Here is a 19413-nt window from a genome sequence, read left to right on the forward strand (position 1 = left end):
GGGACATACTTTTTACGACTTTGAGAGCTGATATCTCAAAAACCGTTCACTTTAAGAAAAATGTTTTTTAGAAAACTTTATATCATTTTAAAAGACCTTTCCATTGATACCCCACACGGGTATGTACATCGAAAAAAAAAATTTCATCCCTCAGTTACATGTATGGGGGGCCCCACCCCCAATTCTTTTTTTTACTATTTAGTGTCATATTTTTGTAGCGGTTCATACAACACATATTCCCATCAAATTTCATCACTGTAGTACTTATAGTTTCCGAGTAAATCGGCTGTGACAGACGGACAGACGGACAGACGGACAGACGGACAGACGGACATGACGAAACTATAAGGGTTCCGTTTTTGCCATTTTGGCTACGGAACCCTAATAAAAGGGAATAGGTACACTCCCTCATCCCGTGATCTTATTTCTTTCCGATAAACAGTTACAGATGACCCCCCGGGACGATTCTTCCATTCATGTGTGTCACTAAGATAAGGCTTCATTATATAAACGGACAAACAACTGGGAATATTTATAGACGGATATTTATAGACTGTGTAGTTGAACTCTTTAGTAAGGAAAGTTTTTTTTTGCATTTAATGAGCAAAGTTAATTTATGAACCTGACATAAAATAGACATCGCATCACACGGTTTGCATCCAATGAAGACTGGTTTAAATTGTGATTTTTTAATTTATTTTTAACACTCTAAAAAGAATACGTACATTTTTAACAACGCTGTCATACAAAATGAATGGTAGTACACACGTTACAAAGATCAGGTATCTAGCCGCTATCAGACTGACTGAAATCAAAATTTTCTTTCAAACATCGGCCGATCGTTTAGTCTCTAAGGCAGCCGTTCCCAAATGGGGTTCCGCGGAACCCTGGTGTTCCGTGACAGGCCCTCAGGGGTTCCGTGGAAAATTCAAGATTTCCATATGGTAAATCGTTTCACAAATATTGTCAATATTTAATTATTATTCATTTTCAATTAGATTGATTTAAATATTGCATTCCAAAACATCCATTCCATTTAGGCACCATGTAGATGGGTACCACTCGGGAAGGCCACGGCAGCAGGTAATTTAATTCCGGTTTTTACAAATTGTAGACTTATACCTCCAGATCTTCGGCAATCGGCAAAAGTAGATAGCGAGTCGGCCAAAAATCACCGCATTTTTTGGGCTTATTTCATCGCCAGGATTAAACGTTTTCATACATTTGACAAGACGTGAAATGACACGGCATACGAGTATTTCCAGTGGCTATTTTACCATGAATCAAAGTGTGACATTATTTCCAATTTTTGCACCTCCGCGAATACGAAAATTTCGCGCTCGCTTCGCTCGCGACTCCATGTTGTGATGCTTTTATGTTCGTTTAATTGCTCAAGTATCCAACACCGAAAAAATTTCGCGCTCTGCCGTCGAGGTTTCCTTTGATATTTATTTTTTATTCCTCTGGTTCAGAAAAAGCAATAGCGCTTTCTTCGCAAGCTGCTTAATCATTTACATTTGCTTTTTTGTGTGGATATTGTACTTTTTGAGACCTTATTAATTTATAGTGGATTTGTTTATTTTGTGTAGGTACTTAAACTAAAAAAAATTCGCGCTCGCTTCGCTCGCGATACCGGCTACCGCTGAATGTCTTTCAATGCTAGCGGGTGCTTGAAACTTCTTCTTTTAGTTAAAAAAATCACGCTCGCTCGGCTCGCACCTGAACAAACCCAATCTATTTATTTTTGCGTTTACTTTATCAGTCTTCAAACTGAAAACTATTCACATAACACACAAAGTCAAGGGCGGCTAAATTGTTTTCTGGCCCGTGTGGCCGATAGCCATGCTACGCCTGAGTATACTGAATATGTCTCTAACCATATATATAACCATTTGGTGCGCTACCACGCGCCACCGCCGTACCTAAGTGTATTTACGTCTTTAGTTTACTTCTTACTTAAGCTAAGGTTCCGTCGAAAAATGGTGAAACGAAAAGGGTTCCGAAGCCAAAAGAATTCGGGAACAGCTGCTCTAAGGTACTCTCACTTATATCGATTCCTCTCGCTGAAAATGGACTAGATATTATTACCGTGTTGGAACCTTCAAATACCTCCGGAAGCTAATAAATACACTCTACAACTGATAAGTGCTAACAGATTACATTGTGATTACAGATGCTTCAGTTTCAAAGACAAACTGTTTAGATAAGACGTAAGAGGTGGATTACAGATAATGCTCAGGAAGGTGAGCAGCATTTATTATTTAAAGGCAAAACAGTGAAGAGTATACTTGACAAAATGAAATGTACTTTTAGAAAAAGAAGACGTTGAGTTAGTGCGCACACACTACAGTCCTTCGAAAGTTTGGTCGGGCTTACCTATACATTTTCTTACTTTTCAAGCGCCCGGTCAAACTGGCGACCGACTGAAAACTTTGTATAGTGTGCGCCTACTCTTAAGTTATAAAAATACCTACACCAATTTTAAAATTAAATGGTTTGCATTAAATGTTAATAAGTTTTTTTTTCTTTTTTAAGTGCTAAAAATATTTTTGTAGATATAATTATGTATAGGTAAAACTGCAATATTATCTCGAAAGTCGCATCCAAAAAAAATATAAAAAACAAAGATAAAATATATTATCCACATCATTAAAATTTTAACATAATTTTTTAAACGCCTAATAAGCAAAATATATGACAATCAAAACAGGGGTTAACAGTTATCTTCCGAACGTAATACAGACACGCGATCACTTCATGGTGACCCATTGTATCTTTATGTATTACAGTAAGCATATTTTAATCTGCAGACAGTTGTTAATTAGTAGTCTATTATTATAAAATAGATATTATTATGTATAAAGTTCGGCTTAGAAGTAAAGATCGGACACACAGGCATTATTATTAATCATATGGAGAAGAAACATGACGGGTCTACCTAATCGTAAAATCAAATAAAAATTACAAAGTATAAGTCAAAACCTATGCTTACAAACATTTGTTTTGAAATCAGTTTTTCAGTAGCTCAATTCTGCGGGAGTTTAAGGCCTCAGCCTACGGGATCTGCGGATAGTTCCAAAGAGTTACACAAAGACCTGCAGAACGAACAAAGTTGGGTTTTAGTCAGTCAAAGTCTGACACTTCTCCCATTGCTCCTATAGAGGGTCAATGGTTTCCCATATAAAAAAGTGCGAGGTGCGGTTACCCCCATACTGTTAAATCTTTTAGACAGTGTTTTCAGCGCAATACATATGGCAAGCTTATAAACACTGACAGAAAAAAAACTATCAACTAATACACTGATAATACATATGTCATAATATCATTATTCATTTAGGAAAAATTAAAAAAAACCATATGATGAGACAAAAATAAATTGTTATTACATAATTTGTAAAGTTATCTTGAGTCCATATTGGGATGACGCATACACATAACTTAAGTACATTACTGCGCAAACGCAATAGATAATGAAATACCGAGGTTAGCTTCACGGGGTCCTGAAATAAATCAATATAAGAATGTCAGTATGAATCGGGAAGTCGGGGTCAGAATGAATATAAGCGACGAAAGTAGAAATCGGAAACTATCAAGAATTAACCGAAGTACCTTATCTTGGATAGAGTAAAGATGCTCTCATAATTTATTAAATATGATGATTACGAAGATTGAAAGCCTTAAAAATATATAGGTCGCCACCATATTTATAGTATATAGTATTGTTTATATGGCTGAAATAATTAGATAATTAAAAATGAATAAAAACAATTTCTGTCAACGTCAATGGATATTTTTCTTATCCTCAATTTGATTTGAAGCACGCCATTATAGCATGTCAATCTATACTAATATAATAAGAAAACAATTTCATTTGTATATTTGTGCCGAAACTACTGAAGCGATTTGAAACATTCTTTCACTGTTGGAAAGCTACACTCTTCGCTATATTTTATTACAGTACGGTCAGCAGTTCCCACGGTGCACGGGTAACGGAAAAATGGCTAGCGACATAATATCAATAACAGGAAAAAATAATGACTTCCATCAAAGAGTCATAGGAAAAATATAAGAAAAAACAGGAGGAATCTTAATTGTTTAATCTACATTGTTAACTCAGAGACACGTGGATATCAGAAACATAAAATAAGTCTGTTAAGACTATGGTCGTGATTTTTTAAACAAATCATGTATCATGTGTTTTCGTGTATCTAGTTTGTAAAAAGTAACTCTGAATGGCCTTCAATGTATTAAATAAACATACTAACTTTTCCGGAATATCTTCTCAAAAAATGTTTAAAAAAACTGCTAAAGAGCTTAAGTCATTATACTTTGTGTGACCCATAATTTAGAACTAGCATGGCAGTTTTTTTAATGTGTAAATTATCTATTAATAAATCAAAACCCCTGCAGATAAAACGAAATATATTTCTTTTCAGGCTATTATCAATTAATTTTAAAATTTCATAAATTATCTCCAGCTCTTACCAACCTTACCTACCTCATTCTAATACAAATATTCAGCACTGAAAATGCTCTTCAGTATAGTCAAATAAACATTATTGTTTACCTACGAAAGAAAAATAATCAAAACCAAATCACCCTCATTTACCTAAACACATAAACTAAACGTATATTTTTAATTACGTTTATAAACTAAACGATATCAATGGGCGCGTTGATAGGGGTATTTAAGATCGAGTCGGTCGGTAATCTACATTAGTCTGCCGACACGCTGCCGATCGCACGGACGGTTGTCGCAAGCACAATCCTTTTACGACGCGTACATCGCGAAAAAAAAAATATACACGAAAAAAAATTAAGAAAATTTTTATATATTTTTTGCGGATTTTTCGGGATAAATACGTAAATATTTTTGGGTTATTCTGGTCGCGGTTGCAGCGGTTTTACAAAATATCTTCGGGTCGTGAAAACATCTGAAAATCATCATCATGACAAAAGAAGAGAGTTCAATCCCCATCCTGAGGAAGTTTGTCATCGACTGCTTCATTGCTATTGGCCGTAAGTACCTTTTTTTGCATATTTTTAGGATTTTTTTAACTTAGACTCACTCATATAAAAAATGGCTTTTTTTATTTTATGTACTGTCCCACTGCTGGGCAAAGGCTTCCCCCATAGCCTTCATATTTTGCCCAGCAGTGGGAAAACATAGGCTAATAAAAATATAAAAAATTACTGTCTACTAGCGGGAAGAGCGTAGCTTTGCTGTACCTAGTGAATGATTTTGTTCAAATCGGTTCAGAAAAAATAAAAATAAAATCAAGTAGTTAAGGAGCCATTAGGGTATCTTTTTCATCTTTATTATCTTAGTACAGATTAAGAAATCACAAGAGTAAAATCTGTTATTTGTTCGAAGGCTGTATTTCAAATTCTAAAAATAACCAACCGTTTACCAGTTAACTGGGCTTAAACCATCGTTAATGGTTTAACTACACGTCACAGCCGATAATTGCAGCAATCTTCGGAACCAACAATGCGTGAATTAGTGACAAGTTTAAATATCCCACAATTACTGGAAATCATTCTATTGTAGTTATCTTAACTGCATTTAAACTAGACTATCTGATTGTGACCATAAAACTTAAATTACGATTCGCGTTAAACTCGGTTCAATCTGAGGAGTTACGGAGTTCATCATCAGGTTTAGCTTTGCTGATTGATTTAAATCATTTGTGTATTTTTTGGGTATTTTAACCAACTTCCAAAAATGTAAAAAGGAAACAAAATACTATGTGTGCCTTAAGGTGAAATGTTTTGAGACACTATAAAAAATGTCCATCCTATTTGTAAATATAGTTTTAGCAAGTAAATTATTTCTATTCGACTGTCATTAATCAAATAGAAATCTCAGACGTGGTTAAAGAACCCTAGTATGTATAAGATAAATAACCGTTAAAAGTCTATCATATCATTAAATGAGCCTAAACTTAGAGCGCCCACAGACTGCAGACTTTTAGTCGGCCAACAGTTTATTCGAGCTCATAAATCAGTCTGAGTATGAAATAAACGCACATCATAACGATCAGGTATTTGGCCTGTACCATACCGTCTAAAAACTTTGATTGAATACACGATTTTAAAAAAAAGACCATGGGGCCAACTATTGGCCGACTGTTTAGTTTAGAGTGTGCACTAAATATAAATGACATCAGCACATATTTAACAACGTACAACGTCTTCTGCAGGTCGAAGACCGCTGTTTTTTACTGGTGCCAATAGTTGGTACATACATATTATTAAAAGTTTATCATCATCATTACATCCTACTAATATTATAAACGCGAAAGTTTGTATGTATGGATGTATGGATGTATGGATGTTTGTTACTCTTTCACGCAAAAACTACTGAATGGATTTTAATGAAACTTTACAATAATATAGCTTATACATCAGAATAACACATAGGCTACAATTTGTAAACATATTGTTCGAAATACTAAACCTGCGCAGACAAAGTCGCGGGCACCAGCTAGTACTTACTAAATAAATACACTAGTAAAAACAGCGATCTTGAACTGTAGTACATATCCTTATACAGTTCAAATCACAAAAAAAAAACTCAAACTAGTTCTCCCATTTATAAGTGTCTAATTAAAATAAAAATCCAATTTGACTTATCGAGAATTCAAAAACTTAAAAGTTTAAAAACCTATCGGAATTTGCATATAAAAAAATAACCAGTTCTGTAGTGCCTAAGTCTAATATTAAGTCGTTAACTTACATATTTGCTTAAATGTTGTCATGCTTTTAAATAAACACATCTCTCATTGCGAAAATTAATAGGAACGTAATATTACGAGCTAATTATAGAATTTACATAATTTTCCTTAAACTCAGATCACAATATATTGAACACTTGTTAATAAGTAATTTAATTTTTAATTATCAAACACAATACCCCCAGTAATAAATGCATACATTTTATATCTGGCAGAAAAGTCACTGTTACATTTGTAAAAATATAAATGACTGGAAAGATTAATAAAAATATAAGCTTGAGTTCTATATAGGTTCTGGGAACTGCTACCAATCCGACAGAAATTAACAACATTACCTATTAGAATTTGGAAGTCAGAGTTAAAGGGCCGAGAAAATAAAGGAGTAGTAAATAAACTTCCTTATATCTAGGGAGACATATTTTTTACTAGATTCCACTATTAAATCTAGTAGTAGTAGTAAAAGAAGTAGTAGTAAGTAGTAAAAGTAGTTTCACGGGTATTTCATAGGAACTACTCAACGCACCCATAAAAATATAGCATATACCTAACCTTCCTCAATTTTGCTATCTAACACTGAAATAAATTTAAAATCAGACCTGTAGTTCCTGATATTAGCAAACAAACTCATCAGTCGTCTAACCTTTACCCGACTATGTTGAGATCGGTTTCCAGTCTAACGGGATGCAGCTGAGTACCAGTGTTTTACAAAGAGCGTCTGCCTATCTGACCTAAAACAGTTCTGTAGCAAACAAATTCTTCAGCTTTATAATATTTTCCTGTACCATAATAATATTCTTGTATGTTTGTAATCCAACTTACAAAATAAACGATTTAATTTCATTTGTTTCAGTAACACTAGGCATATTTGCGACTTCCCTACTCTGGCAGCCGTTTGAACGAGGCTTCTTCTGCGGAGACCAGAGCCTCATGTACCCTTACAAGCATGATACTGTCACGGTACCCATGCTGAGGCTCGTCGGATTGGGCCTGCCTATATTAGCCGTAAGTACCTAATCACCTTCCAAGAAAATTTGCACCTTATACTCTACCATCTAAGGTTTACTTTACAAAGTACATAAGAAGTATGCACAAAAACCATCAAAACGCTGCCCCCGGGGACAAAGTTTTGATTGATCTATGTAAACAAGAAATTGACAATTGACGATAGCAGGCATATACGATAACGTGCGGTTTATGTAGACCGGGGTCCAAAATTACACAATGGATAGGAAGATGGGATCGCCATAAATACTTATCTCCCGAGCGTTTTCCCAAGTATATTGGAGTCGGCTTCCAGTCTAACCGGACGCAGCTGAGTACCAGAGTTTTACAAGGAGTGACTGCCTATCTGACCACCTCAACCCGGTTACCCGGGCAACGCAATACCCCTTGGCTAGACTGGTCTCAGACTTACTGGCTTCTGACTACCCGTAGCAACTGCTAAGGATGTTCAATGACAGCCGAACCACGAATGCCATCACTTCTATAAGAGAATAATGACATACACGCAATTCGCACGCTGACTTTGTATACTTAAGTTTATCCCACGTCGCAATTAATTATCCTTATAGTTTACGATATAATATAACGTAGGCCAACCCTGTTGACATTAAGCAGGAAAATAAACTGTTAAAGCTAATATTGACGTAGGTATTACCTGCTTTGATTTGTAATAAGTTCTCACTAGGATAAAGATATTAGCCGGTAGTTATGAAGGCCGAATTATAGGACACTACATGTTAAGTATCAGGCACTCGGGGTATTAGCATTGTAAACCTATCTTAACAGGAAAAATCATATATCTGTATGCTATCTGTGTAAAATTATGATAATCGGAAATGATCATCTCGCAAACAAATAGAGGAAAAAGCGCTATTTACTTCCTGATGACTTTACAATACGATTAAATTAGCAGCGGCAAAAGTTACCGTGGCCCTGCTACGCAAAGGGCTCTAGAAGGAGCATTGGTAGTTTTTGGACAGTAAAATTCTGAGACCCCCATTGTGAGTTCACTATCATGAAAAAAGCTAGGCCCGCGGAAACATGCTGAAAACATCCTCACGCGTAGAAGTAGAATAGTAGGTACCTTATTTTGAAAACCGCGGGGAATAATTATGTTTTAGAAGTTTTTTTTACTTATTCGCGAATATGTTCTTTCTTACCTGTCTTCTTTCTTTATTATGTGTGTGTATAGTGAATATAGACGCACACACATTGAATCATAGCTACACAAAATAGATAATACATGAGCGACAGGACACGAAAACGAAAGTCATCATCAGATCTGAAAATAGCTGAAAATGACGGCCAGATAACAAACCCAGTCATACATCGATAACATATACATATGTAGTTTACTACTGATATAAACTTTCCGAACTACATTACCTAGGTCCATAATCGTAATGGTCAAGAATTCAATTAGTAGTTCGAGCTGATGAAATGTCCAACACGTGACTACTAAATGATAATAACTAGCACGTTCATAACACTCGCATTTCTAATTAGATTCAGAGTTAATTAAGTAAGAATGTGCACTAGATTGTTAATATACAAAGTAGGTAGTTAGGTATAGTGCTGTTTCCGTAGTCTGGACTTTTACTGCAGTTTTGTTTGCAACTTTTCATCTAGATATTTCAGATATAACAAGGAATATAAGATAAATATAGTCTTTATAATGAACTAGCTTATGTAATTTTTATAAGGAACTACTTTTTACAACCGGATAAAGCCTATAGCCTTCCTTGGAGAAGAAGGAACTGGTCAACAAGAGACTGACACTCAAGTCTGATCCGTCTGCGTACAGCACGAGTGGTTATTTGATTATTTCCCACCAAGAAAAAAAGAAAAGAAGTGGACTATCTGTCACTGAAATATTTCAATCAGCCTAAAACGTCCACTGCTGTGCAAAAGCCTCCCCAAAGCTGGGGGATTTGCCCAAACTGACTACCCTTGGCATGCGTGTTGGTGAGCGCAATGGGATATCTTTAACTTCGGAGATGCGTTAAAGTAAAAATGACTAAATGTAATGTTATGTATACTTAATGTTGCATCCCATGGTAGAGATTAAAATATGTTATGCAAGTGTCATGTGCAAAAGATAAGTTGACACTTTTACTGACACTTTTATATTATCTTGTCTTGTCTAGAAGTCACATCTCTTGGAAAATTTTATATTTATCGAGACTTAAAACCACAACCAAAATATCTGGTTGTCTGTTTGTCTTACACTGTTGATTTTGTACCGGCACTGTGTCCTTAAACAAATACTTATAACTGAGTAGTGCAAACCTATTCATTACTCATTAATTTTAAAAGGAAAACAAATAGAAACAAATAGTGAGTTTTCGGTAATTTCAGTATGACTCAAACTAAATGCTTTATGCAAGTCACATAACTTATACTTACGTCAGTTTTATAGACTGCCAAGCCCAAGTTCACCGACCACATAAACGTCAGGTTTCTTAAAACCTCTGATTATTACGGATTTTCATGTTCAATTTTCAAATTAAACAGTGGTTTTAAGAAGCAATGACTTGTATTTGTCGGTGTACTTGGGCCCAAGTATTTATGTGTAGTAAAAAACAAAGCAGGATCTTATTAGACAAAATATAGGTTTACTTTATTGCACTTATTTTAACAAGCAGTTTTTATATTAACAAATCAATTTTAAAGAATAATGCAGTGTTTTTATAGTCAAGAATCGATTAGTTTTGCTTACAGATAGTATTTTATTGACATACAAATTTTCAATTTATCTATACAAATATCCGTTTTGTTTTTCTTTGAAACGATTGATATATTTTTTTATCAGTTATGTATATCCTCTGAAACTATGGAGATAATGTTTTATCAATTTTGTGTAAATCTATGAGGTATTTAAATAGATAACCGTTCCGAGTAACTTAGGTGTGTATCGGAACATACATACTTAATCTCAGACATCCGGCGTTTATTCTCGCAGACATAATATTTATTTACCTGCGTTGTATAAATATAATTTAACACTTAATGATGAAATTACTGCATTAAGTACATAAATATTTATATACCTCTTGTGTGCTTACACTAAATCCGTATGATTACCGTTACATAATATTTTCATAAGCGAAGCTAAATAAATATAATAAAGTTGATGATTATAATTACATTACAAAACGAGGTCATAAACCTAACCAGTCCCAACTATATTAACGGAAAACGTTTTTTAAAATAAAGTCCCACAGTATGCCGGGGCTGCGGGATTGTTCGAAAGAGTTACCGCGGCCCTGGTACATAAAAGGCCTACGACAGAACACGACGGTTTTTAGTCAGTAAGACCCGTAATATTTTGGTACACAAATATACGCGAGGCATAATTGATTTTCTATCTCTTATAGGTGCCAAAATTACGACAGGTTAAGTTTTAATGATATATATTTAGACTAAGATATTTACTTTAGACCGAATACAGAGAGGATGAGAGATGAGATTATAAATTCAATTGCGGATATTTTTATTTTAAATCTTGATAAAATATCTTCACAAAGTCACCATGCATCTTGATAAATTCTTATTTCAAAGTCATGTTCAACATTCCTTGAGAAATTACACTAGTTCTACATAAGCAATAGTGCACACTTACATCAAACCAATTGACAGAAATAGTCTTAACTCCGGTCTGCTCGTCTTCCGTTGTACGTAGTACACTTCCATTGGCATTGTGCTCTAAATACATCCGTATTGTATGCACTTACCCTATTAACAGGACAATGATATGAATGGTAAATTGATGGAGGAAAATACCGTGGAATAATAAGGATATTTTTGTAAGTAACTTGTTGTTTTCGACGTCTCAAGGGACCTGTGTGCAACAGGATAAAATGCAGCTTAGAATACCAATACGTTTGATCGAAATCAATTAAATGTAAACAAACTAGTTCATAAAGATAAATTGCCGCTTTTTTTATCGATGGCAAAAATCATCAAATGATCCCGCTGTGGGTTAGCAGCAGTGAGGGAGTGTCAGACTTTTACTGACTAAAAATCCATCGTATTCTTTTATGTACCAGGGCCGCTTTAACTCTATCGAACAATCCCGCAGCCCCGACGGGAATTGCCGCTTATCTGTAAATAATTTATTAATGTTTGTTAAAGGTGCGGTCTACTACTGCATAGGTCACAATTACGATAAGAGGGACTCCTAGCTATCTGAAATCAACAAAACGGCTGACTAACAAATGAACAAAAATCTACTATTTACTTTAATAATCGATTCATTAAAAAATCCCAGATTAATGAACTTGAATTGCAAAGAAATTCGGACCAGAGTTAATCAAAAAATCAATCCTAGATTCAATCAATGCTCTTTGCCAATACGATTTTGTATTACCTTAACATTGGCACTGAAATGATAACCGATTGCCTATTGTAAGTCCGTCTGAATGACGGTGACGTCATTCTGTTCATTTGTATGAACTTAAAACCATTGTGCACACGTGCATACACGCTATCTATCGAAGGCTATTGATTGTGTATAGGTATGGACACTGATAAGAAATACATTTGTCGAAATGACTTGCACCTGCGAAAATATTTTCGGTCTCTTGAATTTATCCGATTTTTTTTTTTTGGTGGATCATTTATTCGTTAGTAGCTTCTGGCCTATTTATTGAAGAAAACTACTTTTTATTCAGATGCGGGAAATAGTTCCCTCAGTTGGGTGAAACCGCTAGAAAAGCTAGTCTAATATAAATTATAGTTGTAATCATGTCAGTCTGATATTAAGAAAAAAATCTTGTTTAGACCTACTAATTTATCGGTAAGTAGCTAGTCTAAATTGATATAGGCATTGAGTTAATTTCTTAAATTATTAACGGTGACGCTTGAATGGTTAACTTAATTATTAAATAATAAAATGGAAAATAATATGGTTAATGATAACAGTTATCAAGTCAAGGACATTTGTACTGAAATTACGATTTATCGTCATTGCTAATTATTATCAGCATGAAAAAATGAAAGTGTTACTATAGAAAATATATTTTGCATCGTGTACCTATTTATTATTACCTAGCTGTTTATTTATAGTTAGCAACTTGTATAAAATCCAATGAATATTATATATTTTAGTGTACATATGACAAATTATAGCTCTATGTGCAAACATACACAAGGATAACAAATAAGATAGTTTTAATCTTTGAGCCATAAACACGATACGAGTATGTTATAAAATATTTAATCCTTTAACCATGTATGTATTTAACAATGATTTAAATGTAAGACCTTACAATATCATTCAATATTGTTATATAATTATACTATTTAGGTTTTATTACTACACACAAAATTAATTCAATACAATTCATCTCCAAGTTATATAAACATACTGAATAAGACATGTAATATTTATTTTAATTAAACATTCAATTAACGTATTCAGAGATAAGAAAACATTTGGTCATCAAAAACTCGTTTATTTTATGTTATTAAAGTCTCCAGATTTCGGCTATTTAAGCATTGAGGAAATTATCTATATTTTTTTTAATTTTAATGATCCATAAATTCCCGGTTAGGTACTTGGAACCAAGCAGTAGGTTTCTGACTAAGTACTTAAAATTAAAAATACTCGTAATATCTTGTGTCAGACATACAGCGAAGTCTAAGTAATAAGGTTCACCATAAAAAAGACATTCATATTATCAAATCAACAACCCACTATCATTATTATTTTAACAACCTACTACAGCTGATGATTCCTTTGTCCCCAGTTCCTAGTATGCGAGTGGGGACTCCTGCGCAAGATTGACAGCAGTGACCGATGCTTGGGCGTGCGCATACCGGCCTGGGTCCAAGGCTTCTACTGTAGCCTGGCTTCTTTCGGCATCGGGGCTTGCTTCGTGGAGATTGCTGTGAACTTCTCCAAGAACATCATTGGAAGACCGAGACCTCATTTCTTGGATGTAAGTGGTTTTTGTAGTGTTTATAATACTTATATTTTAGTAGTAAGAGGTCTCACCCGTATCCATTGAATGTTGCTCCGCGCACCCGGATAAAAAGTGGCCTAAAGTATAGCCTTCTTAGTGAAATGGGTTACCTTATCTAAAACTAAAAGACATCTAAATTGGTTCAACCCTAAATGGTGAAACACAACAAACAAACTGACTTTTCATTTATTGGTCGGTTAAATAGCTTAACCGTCTTGACGACATATATAATGTGATAAGTATTAAGTATGATAAGTATGAAACATTTTAGTTTATTACATTACAAACCAGAAGTAATTGAATTAACTCTAGTAGTACAGATAACCAGGATCCGTATCTATTTAATAGATAGTACGTTATTCATATAAATTGATATCAATATTTCCTGTAATAACAATTATAAGTACAAATCGTAAACTAACAACGTTATTTAGTTGTCAAGTAGATTATTGTTAATTTCCATATAAGAAGTATCTTATACATAGTAGAAATACATAGGTAGGTATATGTATTGATATCAACGGTTAGTGAATAGAGCAAAACTAATTGCTGATTACGTTAAGTAATTTAATTACATTATAAATCCTTGAATTATTCTCAATTTTCATATAATAAGAACCTATAATAAGAAGCATTTGACGAAATTGTCCTATCCCTTTGTGTTTTATTGATAAATTACAGTTTCCAATTTTAACCAGGTACAGAAAAAGATCGCAATTCAGGATGGCTTATTATATTTTAACTCCAGACACAAAATAATCTGAGGGTACGATTTCGTATATAATCCAACTGAGGAGGACTGAGAACGTGGCCAATATGTTGCTTGTTTTCTATATGATTTCTTATTGTTCAATCCGCCATCTTGTTTCCAGGTATGCCAGCCCTCAATAGACTGCAATTCAGCAGAGTGGCAGAACAAGTACATCCAGTCCACTGACTACACTTGCAACGGCCCACAGACCGACAGGTTTGAGGACATGCGCAAGAGTTTCCTCAGTGGACACTCCGCTTGGGCGGCTTACTGCATGATTTATTTAGCTGTGAGTATTTTCTCATCTTTTTAGATATCTAAAACAATACTTTTTCTCTTTTTTTTACATTGAATATCAGTTAAGTACCCCAACTTATGAACAATCTAACTAAATATACCTAATTAGAAAATTTTTGTCTAAACCGTTTGCTTCCACCCTGAGCCCGGATTACCACTGGAGAAAGTAGGCAACTGCCTAGAGCATTCAATTTGTTTTTCATTGAAAAATCGTAAAAACGCCACAAAAAATCCCCGTTTTCATGTCGAGGTCCTGATACTTTCATTACCTACATTGCCTACATATTAATCACCGCTCTGCTTCTAACGACACTCAGATCACTCAATATAACCTCTCACTCACCTCTCTTCTCCTTCTAACTGCGGATAACAAAAACCGATCCATCTGTTGCTTTTGGATTGGAGATAGAATCTTGACATTAGCTTCATATAAATTATGACAAATCTCTAATCCAAAAACGATCACTTACCGTAATATAATACACATGACACTTCACACCAATAGCCCTTATGTAATGTCTATCAAAATATACAATAAATTACCAGAATCTTTAAAAAATGAAACAAGCCATAATAAATTCATACACGCACTCAAAAACATCCTTACTAACAAAGCCTACTACTCAATAAACGAATACATGAACGATAACAATATTGTCTACACACAACACAGTACATAACACATCACACTTTCCGATCTTGCAGTATTTTGTTGTTTGGTATTTTTAGTGAATACTTGTTATCTAATTGTTTATAGCCTATAGTTTTATAGTTTAGTTGTCTAGTCTTATGCTTGTTCCTACACAATTTTTTTTATGTTTAATAATAAGCTCAATTGTTGGATTTTTATATATTTTTTTTTTCTCTCTATAGATTTATTAATTATTATGTTAGTTGTAAGTTTAATTTTAATTTTATTTTGCTGTGCCCTACAGGGTCCACAATTGTACCTAGCTCTAAGCCATATTGTTACACCTATTTTATACATTGTGGAATGCAAATAAATAATATGAATATGAATATGAGTAATCGTTCACCCAATAAACCAAAGATCATCTCCGCAGCTATACCTAGAAGGGCGCATGACGTGGTCGGGTACCCGCACTCTGCGCCACGCTCTACAGTTCGGAGCATTCCTGCTGAGCTGGTTCACTGCACTATCCAGGGTCACAGACTTTAAGCATCATTGGAGCGATGTGCTCGCTGGATACTTCTTGGGAAGCGTATTTGCTGTTGTTATGGTTAGTAGAAGTTTATAAAGTTGGCACTTTTTGTTGGTGTAAACTTCCAATCTCACTAGTTTCTCTACCTAGTGAGATTGGAAGTTTACGCCAACATTTTGGAAGAGGTTAGGCAGATGATGATAGAGAGAAGGTTCTCCGATTTTTTATAAATTGCCCCTAAAAGTCCCTACAAACTGCAGACTAAACTTTCAATAGTTGGTTGGCTAGCAATTTATTTTGAAAGAACTGTGTCGGTCTGATAGCCGGACACCTGACGATCCACACTATTGTTCATCTCCTTAGTGTTTTATGAGCGCGATAAAACTATGGAGCGACTAAAAGTGTGCAGTATACGTGGACTTTAAAACTACATTTATTTCATAATCGTCAGCCCATACTTTTCTAGCAATTTAAGACAAAATTGAATTACTTATTAACATTAAAGCTAGATTGTATTTTTTTATGATGTTATCGTATGAGGTCACATCATACCTCTATAAACAAAAAGAAATCGTCAGCTGAAATGTCGTCCACTAACTGACGGCTTTTGGAAAACCCAGTATTTAATCTTATCAATTAGTTTAATTTCCTCCATAAATACTTCTGAAATACCCAGAAAACAAACTTACATTTGGTTTATCGATAACCACAAAAGAGCAAGTACCTATGCAAAACACTTTATCGTACCTACTTGATTATTTTTTAACTTCATTATTATTTTACCTAAATTCCCAGTTCATTATCGTTATAGGTATAGTCTACCTACGTTTGTGTTCGATTAAAAATTCAATGCAAACCAAAAGTGATCTCACATACCAAATTCTTTTGTTTTTACTATCGCATATTTAAGATGCATTCGAGTGCATTGACTGTCTCATTTCATGTTTACTTATTTTAAAAATAAAATAATCTAAATATTTTTATACCAATTAGTGTTTTTCAATAATGATATTATTCACCTGTAGAGATTGAAATGCGATTATTTTTGTTTTTTGTTCTATAATTGGAGGTGTTTATTAATGCTCCAGGAATTTATCGATAAATATGTTAACAGACTCATTTATTTATTCTAAATTCGATTCAAGAATTGGTGTTATGACTTGAAAAGTTAAACAGTCTTTTGATATGTATTTAAGATAATTATGAATGAATGCGAACGACTGTCTCATAACACCAGAAGAGTTTAAAATAAAAGTAAACAGGAATATAAATCTAAAAGATCATTTAATAAAGTAATTTAACTCGCGGTCCATGGGATCTACTGCCCTTACCGGAATAAAATATAGCCTATGTTACTCAGTAAGAGTCTTCCCAACAGAGAAATAATTTTTAAAATCGTTGAAGTGGTTTCGGAACCATTAGGGTACAAACAAATCATCATCCATCATCCTCCGAGCCTTTTCCCAATCACGTTGGGGTCGGCTTCCAGTCTAACCGGATTCAGCTGAGTACCAGTGCTTTACAAGAAGCGACTGCCTATCTGACCTCCTCAACCCAGTAACCCGGGCAACCCGATACCCCTTGGTTAGACTGGTGTCAGACTTTCTGGCTTCTGACTACCCGTAACGACTGCCAAGGATGTTCACTGACAGCCGGGACCTACAGTTTAACGTGCCATCCGAAACACAGTCAATGGTGTCTAAGATATACTTAGAAAGTACATACAAACTTAGAAAAGTTGCATTGGTACTTGCCTGACCTGGGATCGACCCCGCGCCCTCATACTTGAGGTTGGTCCTTTACCCACTAGGCCACCACGACTACAAACAAATAAACAAACAAAAAAATGTTTCCTTTTTATTATATTAACAAAGAAGTGTAGATTCATGTTTGCATTAGAATCGAATCCCAACGTTGGTGCGATTATAACTATCTCCTTCAATAGCCAATCTTTTGACGACCTTTAGGTACCTACTTATTAATTCTTCTGTACTAAACCTATATTTCTTTGTATTACAGTGGCGGTGGGGCACGGATGTCGTTCTGAAGAAGAAGAACAGCAGCTCGTTGCCTTTCGAGACGGTCACCAGCCAGGCGGTGCCCACACAGCATTGAATAACAGTTTTACTTAACTAAGTTATAGGCTGTGTCTTCATGACTTTGTTGCCTTAGAGAACAGCAAGCTGCAATCTTTTGGCCAATATTTGGGCTCACTAATGTGTACCTAGTATGAAAATGAATACCTAGTAGATTATTTCAAAGATCAGTCTGTATCAGACCGACTAAAAACACTGGTTGAAATCAAGATTTTCTTAAAAAAAAATTGACAACAATCGGGTTAGTCATAAAAGTGGTATTTGTTTCTGGTAACAAGAAAAGTGTATAACGAATTTTACACGACATAAGAATAAATATAACTAAGTATATCTCATTAACATTTACAGAAAAAAACGCATTACTTTTGTTTTTAAAAATGATCTTTTTATGACAAAATATTTTTCACGATTGTTGCAAATCGTGAAATCGTAAAATCTTGTATGTGAATGTTATTGTGTCTGTCTGAATATATTAAAATGATGAAATTCTGAAGAGGAATATTATCAATTTAACTAAGATTTCCTCACTACTTTTATCTTTAATCTATTCAGATATCGAATTTATCCAATTTGACTTTCCACTGTAAGGCAACAAGCGTGAAGATATAGTCATTAGTTCTGTTAATAACTTGTTATTTAATTTAAGAAGGCTGTGTACTTTACGTTGTATCAACGTCTAGTTTGTTAGAAATTGAATATTTAATGTGATATATTATTATTTTTAAGTTAATTGATGAATGATATTTAATAAAATCTCATAATTATACATGTTTGGGTTCTTCTTTTTTCAATTTCTTTCCATTCGTCGAGCAGAAATAATTTTTCACATTTTTAAACTAATATAAAAAAGAATCTGAAGTTTGTGAGCGTTTATATGGGTATGTGTATATTTGTCAAGCGTTCCTTCAAACCCAAATGAATAAACGGATTTTCATGATATACAGCTGTAATACAGCTTAAACATCGGAATAACGTATAGACTAGTTTAAACCGTTGTTGAAAAGTTCTAGTTTGTCCTTATCTCAACTTCATATCCATGGGGTCATTATCAACCAATGATGTGTATAAGCCAATTTTAAGCAAATAAAATAATGTCAAAATTCAGTATGCCATAAAGGAGGAAGTACTTCTTGCATATACATGTTTACAATTAACAGCGCCATCTATAGCGTTGCTATTAAACAACGCAACAGTATTCAGTCGGGCGATATCAGTCATGAATAGCTGCCAGATATACCAGTAACTTGTCGATAGATGTAGCTGTAATAATATAAATAACCAAATGATTGTATGTGTCGTATACCTAACTTATTAAATAAAAATTGTGTACCTTATTATCTTAGTAACAGGTAAGTTTTTGTGTTTGTGAGACGTGGGTGGGGGTCGTCCTAAATTCCTTTG

General features: G+C 34.3%; 1 protein-coding gene across 1 annotated transcript; it reads left to right on the plus strand.

Moving 5' to 3' along the window:
- The first annotated feature begins 4737 nt into the window (after positions 1–4737).
- Positions 4738–18778, plus strand: LOC110371287 (putative phosphatidate phosphatase). The gene is made up of 6 exons (XM_064038047.1): positions 4738–5019; positions 7588–7739; positions 13490–13681; positions 14578–14745; positions 15818–15994; positions 17936–18778. The coding sequence occupies exons 1-6, from the start codon at positions 4950–4952 to the stop codon at positions 18029–18031; spliced, it is 855 nt and encodes a 284-aa protein (XP_063894117.1). The 5' UTR covers positions 4738–4949; the 3' UTR covers positions 18032–18778.
- The last annotated feature ends 635 nt before the right edge of the window (positions 18779–19413 follow it).

This window comes from Helicoverpa armigera, chromosome 15 (assembly GCF_030705265.1).
Source record: "Helicoverpa armigera isolate CAAS_96S chromosome 15, ASM3070526v1, whole genome shotgun sequence".
Taxonomy (NCBI): domain Eukaryota; kingdom Metazoa; phylum Arthropoda; class Insecta; order Lepidoptera; family Noctuidae; genus Helicoverpa; species Helicoverpa armigera.

Bases quoted from the DNA above. Each gene is read 5' to 3' on its own strand.
- LOC110371287 (XM_064038047.1), top strand. From the start codon at position 4,950: ATGACAAAAGAAGAGAGTTCAATCCCCATCCTGAGGAAGTTTGTCATC. The intron at 5,020-7,587 runs GTAAGTACCTTT...CATTTGTTTCAG, and splicing joins CTGCTTCATTGCTATTGGCC to TAACACTAGGCATATTTGCG. The intron at 7,740-13,489 runs GTAAGTACCTAA...CTTTGTCCCCAG, and splicing joins TGGGCCTGCCTATATTAGCC to TTCCTAGTATGCGAGTGGGG.